At 36.4% G+C, this 6,702-nt stretch overlaps 1 protein-coding gene across 1 annotated transcript in view; it reads right to left on the bottom strand.

Moving 5' to 3' along the window:
• Positions 1-2,852: 2,852 nt before the first annotated feature.
• The window catches only part of LOC107700960 (membrane-spanning 4-domains subfamily A member 15-like), a 5,327-nt gene continuing 1,477 nt past the window's right edge, over positions 2,853-6,702 (bottom strand). Inside the window, exons 2-8 of the mRNA XM_016502839.1 lie at positions 5,768-5,993; positions 5,309-5,419; positions 5,143-5,211; positions 4,816-4,956; positions 4,420-4,536; positions 3,302-3,325; positions 2,853-2,976 (exon numbers count right to left, since the gene is read on the bottom strand). Of these exons, the coding sequence (XP_016358325.1) occupies positions 2,908-2,976; positions 3,302-3,325; positions 4,420-4,536; positions 4,816-4,956; positions 5,143-5,211; positions 5,309-5,419; positions 5,768-5,956 (720 nt within the window). The 5' untranslated portion in view covers positions 5,957-5,993 and the 3' untranslated portion in view covers positions 2,853-2,907. The remainder of the gene's footprint in view (positions 2,977-3,301; positions 3,326-4,419; positions 4,537-4,815; positions 4,957-5,142; positions 5,212-5,308; positions 5,420-5,767; positions 5,994-6,702) is intronic.

Here is a 6,702-nt window from a genome sequence, read left to right as displayed (position 1 = left end):
CTCACGCGTTCAAACGCACTCAGGTGAGCGTTCACACACCTGCGGGTTAGGCTCCGCCCACCTCTTCCGCGCGCACATAAACACTCACGGACCTTTGGTTTAAGCACTGAACTATACACCTCTTCTTCTTATATATATATATTAAAAAAAGTCTGTGGTGGATTTCTAGAAATGCATAAAAAGCTAAACTCTTCTGAATGCATGGCGAGGTGTGAAGTTTGAAAGTGGAATTTGTTTTGTTGGGTGTTTTGTGATGTAGATATGAACAGGACAAACCAGTTCAGATGCAAATTCCTGACATAGCCTGTGAACACGCCAACAAAAGAAGTCAAAAATTTCAAAACTCAAATGAAGAGAGATATACAGATTTACATTATAGTAAAACAAAATTATTATTATTATTATTGTATTATTGATATCTTGACACCTTTTAAATGATATGTATATACATGTTAATTTATTATGTATTTTATAAATATTATGTTAATTAAAAATGTATTTATGCAGTACTGTAGTTATTTTTGTTTTATATCGCCATCTGCTGATGGTAAATAAATTGCTCATGGTGTATATAAATAACTTGTAGTCATTTACCAGCTGACAAATGTGTTCTAAGAGCGTTTTGCTAGTTAGGAAAACTTTATTTATGTATGTTCTCTGAACGTCTAGTTTTTAAAAATGTTTAACAAAAAAATATTGTTACACAAACGTTAAGGGAACCTTCTATTTTAGCATTTTCCAAACATTATGGGAATGTTATTTTGAACGTTCTCAACATTCGGAAACTAATAGTAACATTTAAAAAATGTTTGATGAACGTCCAACTCAAACACTTTAGAACCATGTATAAATGTTTTTGTGCTTGAGAATGTTATTAAAGACCATTTAACGTTGAATTACCAATGTTCTATTAAGGTTACTGGAAGACCGTTTGTTTATAACTTTGAAAGACGTTCACCAGAACGTTAGGCAAAGTTCTGAGCACATTCCTTGTTAGCTAGGTTACAGTTAGGGATGTAACGGTATGAAAATTTCTTATCACGGTTATAGTGACCAACATGATCACGGTTATCAGTATTATCACGGTATTGTTAACGTGCTGGAACTGTTCAAAAAGTACTGACACACAAATCATTTCACCAAGTTTTACATTTAAAATCAACAAACAACAAATAACATGAGTTTTTGTTTGCATAACTAAAACAATAACATTGCCAATGATGTCCGGATTTTAAATGACAACATGACTGACAACAGTTTATCTAATAGCATGTTCAAATATCTAATGTAAATGTTCAAATAAAGCTTTGAAAAAGTTTCATAAATGGTAAACCTCACATTTCAGCTTTTAAATAAAGAAAAGGGTCAAGTCAAAATGATAACTGATTAATAAATGATTATATGTATTTATCTGCTCCATAAATAACACTAGATAGGCCTACCTTATTGTTTAAATGTGTAGAATCCACATAAGCTTGTTTTTCATCAACCGGTCAAAATTTACAGCAGGGCATGCTAATTCAGTCCGTTTTTTGATCTACACACCTTTCACTTTTTAAGACTAAAACAAAAGATGGCTTCATTGTTATTCTTAATTAAAAAGCATAACAACAATAAAACAGTAAGATACAATGACAAACTAGCTTATAAAACGTTTATTAACAAAAACGAATAAGATGAGGCATGGCACACACCACATGCTGTATTATATACCGACTAATAAATCACAGAACGTTTAGCAATCACTGAGGAATCAAATAAATAAAAAAGAGAGCCTCCATAGCATAACGTGAGGTAAACAGCAAAGATAACAAGCTTTTCAAAATGAAAACAAAAAGAAAAGTAAAACTAAACTTGCTGTCGGTGACAGTGCTTGCATGTTTTTGTACCACGAGAATACCAACATGTTCACCTTTGGTTTAAGAAGCGGTCTTTTACTTTACTTTAGCATGAAACCCATCCATCGTTTAATCAATATTCGCGTCATTTTTTCTGCACGCAGCTTCGCGTTCGTGCTGACGCGGCGAGTATAAACCAGGCTCTACACTCGAAGCGCTGCGCAGTTCAAACGAGTCGCGCGGTTTCGTTATGCTTTCGGTTTCGTTTGCCGTTTGATGTTTCTCACATGCAACAGAAATGCAGCGCTTATGAGTTGCGCTGGTCCACAATGCGGTGGTGCGACCGCACACAAAAATTAGTCGCGCCGGCAGAAAAAATTATCGCAAAATGCGCCCATTTGGTCGCACACTGGAGCCCTGTGCAGTACAGTATTTATTTATCCTCAGTTGTTCAAATCGCGGTAATCGAATACGGTTATAGTGATAATTAAAATATGAAACGGTAATACTAACCGTGGGGGTATTTCATCACGATTTATCGTCAAACCGGTAATCGTTACATCCCTAGTTACAGTTTAGTTGTTTTATTTAGTTTAGTTTATATAGTAGGCTACTTTTAGTGATATACTTTTATAATGATATTTTTACTATGGTGTTGCTCATTTGGGTTTGTTTTGAGTTATATTTTATATTTACATTACATTTATTCATTTAGCAGCAGATTAACTAAAATAATATGATAAGAATACCAGCTTGCCAGGCAGCATAAACGAGCTGCTTTCGTACCGCTAAAAATAACCGGAAGCCGCGCACATTCATCTTACAAATAGTTAGCCATGCTAACATTGAAACACACTTTTAATCTGTCCAAGAGAAAAATATAATTTTATGTTGAAATGAAGAGCCTTACACATGTATTTTATACATGAATTGTGGCATTTGTCTCAAACAAGGACAATAAAGCAGAATCTCATGATCAACAAAGCTCTGCTAGTTTGCTTACTTACAAAAGCAAAAATACAGTTTTTAGGGCATGAAGACTGAATGAGCTGCACAGTTTGAGAGTTTCTCAGGCCAGCAGCCTTTTATTCCCGGGATGGAGAGTGTCGTAGGTGTCCGCGTCTCGCCGTCCCAGATCCTGAAGAAGCACAGACACACTCTTAAATATAAAGCTGCTTCACAGTGATGCCATAGAAGAACCTTTTTAGTCTAAATGGTTCCATAAAGAACCTTTAACATCCGAAGAACCTTTCTGTTTCACAAAAGCTTCTTTGTGGTGAAAGAAGGTTCTTCAGATTATAAGAAGCTAAGAAAGAGATGGTTCTTTAAAGAACCTTTGACTGAATGGTTCTCTGTGGAACCAAAAATGGTTCACTGTGAAGAACCTTTTAAGCACCTTTATTTTTAAGAGTGCACATGAAATCACTGACTCATCACAACAGAGCACAATAACAGCACAGTACCTGATAAATGTCCCCGTCTCGTTTCTGAAACACACAAGAGGACAGTGAATGGGAGAAGTGGCATTTCTCAGAAGACTCTTGCTCAAGTCTGTGGTGTTTGTCCTTCAGCATTAGTCAACACCGATTCCGCTGTCTGTTCCTCTTTTGCCTCTCATCTGCCTCTTTAATTGCTTCATTCTGTCTCTTAAATCAACCATGAGGGCTTTTTTTTTTTACAGATAAGATTAATATGAAAAACAGGTACTAAACCTCAACAAAGCACGTTTATCTGACTGACCGAAGAGGTTTTAATGTGTGTTTGTGGGTTGCGTTTATTTCTGAGGGCCTTACAAATATAGTGAACGTTTTCAAATATTTGTGCTCTTATGTGTGTCTGTTTAATGATCTAAACTTTAAGGATAAATTTGTCATCAGAAAGTGAGCTAAATCTGACAGCACCTCCCATGCATCCGGACATTGGAGTTTGAGTTAATCAGTTGAAACTAGTTTTATATTAAAGACTATATACATGCTTATTTAGTTAATGTGAGCCCAGCTATGTTCTGATAATGTTCTCTCGTTATGAAGAAACATTTTCTAGCAATGTTCATTTAGAGTTTTCTGGTCTTTAATGTTCTCAAAATGTTATTTACACAGCATTCGTGGAATGTTTTGCCCTGAAACATTTTAGTTGAACGTTCATCTAACGTTTTTTTGAATGTTACTTGTTTCAGAACCTTTTTAAAAAATTCAAAAGTAACTTTCAAAAGTTCAAAAAAGTTTCCATAATGTTTGTAAAAATTATAAAATGGTTCTTTAATGTTCATATAACAAAGAAAAAATGTTTTTAAACTGATCTTTTTGAACATTCAGAGAAGTAATGTTTTCAAACCTTGATGGGAAGGTTACGAAAACGTTTTTTAGAACATATTTCAGTTAGCGTGTGTGTTAACAGGAACTAAATCTGACAAAATCTACTTTTGAAAAGATCCTCATTTGCAAAAGCGGCATTAAATGAAACTAGATAAAAAAGTTAGCCAAGACCAACTTTAGGTTGGCTTGAGAAAGCCTAGCCTGAAAGTGTAAAGCAGTTGTAAAAGCCTGAGGTTTGGGAACCCCTGATTTGGCTCATTGCTCACCTGAGGAGGACAACAGCAGGCTTTGGTTTTACAGGCAAATACTGACAGACAGATGGAGATGATAAACTCAAGCACGGCGAATAACAGCAGCACGACTCTGATTCCAGTGAAGAGGGTCTGAGAGAAATATCAACATTAACACAAATAACAGTAACAAAATCAGTGATAATTACTACTCACACTGGTACACTGAATGCTCAGCAGTCCAGAATCTACCATCCCTGGGGTTCATATGGAAATGTTATATATGTATCATAAAGTCATATACACCTAGGATGGCTTGAGGTTAAGTAAATCATGGGGCAATTTTCATTTTTGAGTGAACTTGTGTACTGACCACACAGTGATCCTATAGTAATTACTAAATAAATGTGAATATAAAAGTTGATGACATACCTTATACATTCTCACTAATTCATTACAGTCTTGATTGGTGCAGAAAGTGTATGGCCCTATAACCAAATCCAGTGAAATAAAAATAATGGCGATGCATGCGGTTAAAGTACTGAAAATGTTCATTCCAAGTGAAGCATTCACCTATAGGCAGAAAAAACAACAACATAAACCCAATCAATGAATTGGCAAGAACTTTCAAACGTTGTGTTAACATGTTAATGTAGACAGAAAAGTATCTGGAGTGTGATTTAAAAAGAACACTACTTGATATAAATAAATAAAACATAATAATAATCATGGTCCAAGCACCAGTGGCTGTGTACGTACCAAACACAAACCGGAGGGTGAATGAATGTTATTTTCTGCAGCAATGCAGAGTGCGCCTGCAGTAATGTACTGAGAGGAGAGAGAAAGGCAAAAACTGAGGCTTGCATTGGAATATGTAGCTTGTATTATAAAAGACAGAACACTTCATTGTATAATTGTTTCTTACGATGAGAGATCCCCAGTAAGGAACACCAATAATGACAAAGACCAGATCTGCATGAACTGTAGACACAATGCCAAACAGGAGAGTCAGCACACCGATCATTATCTGCACCGTCTGCTTTAAAACAAGAATGTACAAGAGATTCTTTCATAAAGAGGGAGCCATGTAAAATACACTATCAGCTTATGGCAGCTGTAGTTATGTATAAGAAAAATATCCCAAAAATATATTCTGCAAGTGTGGAACTATCATGTGTAAATGTCACTGTATTTGCGGATGTGTAAGATTGCATTACTTCACATTTTTTGATAGTTTGCAACTCCTAAAACATTCTTCTCTGTGACTGATGCACTGTAAAGTTGACTATTTTACTCTGTAAATGATAAACCTAGGCACCTAGTCCTCAAGGCAATATATACACACAGAAAGGTCAATTATTTAGGTTTATGAGAAATGTCTCACCCCAAGAGCTTTCGGCTGGCCTTTCAGAAATGCCTGAAGTCCATGAAGAGGTGAAACCCCCGCCCTGTGTTGTGCATAAACAGGCACCGGAGCATTTATCACCGTCGTAACAGGTGTTGCTTGTGTTGCTGGTTGAAACTGGATGACGAACGTTGAAGAGTTTGTGGGTGCTGGACCGGTGCTGGACATTCTGGTTTCTGAACCTCAAACTGATCTGTACAAACCCCTAGTGAATCAAAACAGGTTAACAATATGATTATGACACTTCCAGTGTATTTATTAAAACATTCTTCATTAAATATCCGTCACTAATTTCTGTATCAGGTCACGTGACAAAAGAGCAAGCGACTCGGACCTGAAGACCTGAGAGATGAGCTAGATATTTCTGTTTTCTGTACAGATCCTATAGGATGTTGCGCAGCGCAGTCAACACTAAATGAATGAACCGCTCTTTGAAACATACTAAAGAATCGTTCAAGAACGACCCATCACTGCAGTGCCTGGTTTCCTCCATACATGATTCCTGGAACTGAGCTGCATAATGTTGCATTGTAGACCAATTTTGAGCAATTATGTGGAAAGGTAATTATAGGCTTAATGGACATAAACCATGCTCTGTTGCACAATAAGCAAGCTAACATGCATAGTGTATTTGCTGTGTACATAGTTTAACAGCATTACAGTAAGTGAAAGAGGGTAAACATAGTTATTTAACTGAAATCGGTGTCTATTTTAGACACTGATTGTTGTCTGATTGCTCTTTCTCTATCTATGGAATGTTAAAGAATTTAAAACCAGTCACAGCTGGGGGTTTTCTCATGATGTTGTTGCACTCAACTAGGCTGAAATCAGTCATGTGGTGTGTGTGTGTGTGTGCGCGTGTGTGCGTGTGTGTGAGAGTGTGTGTGTGTGTGTGTGAGTGTGTGTGTGTGTGC

Source organism: Sinocyclocheilus anshuiensis, unplaced genomic scaffold, assembly GCF_001515605.1.
Source record: "Sinocyclocheilus anshuiensis isolate Anshui unplaced genomic scaffold, SAMN03320099.WGS_v1.1 scaffold1550, whole genome shotgun sequence".
NCBI lineage: Eukaryota > Metazoa > Chordata > Actinopteri > Cypriniformes > Cyprinidae > Sinocyclocheilus > Sinocyclocheilus anshuiensis.
The sequence above is the reverse complement of the archived record's forward strand: the minus strand, read 5'-3'. Positions and strand labels throughout refer to the sequence as shown.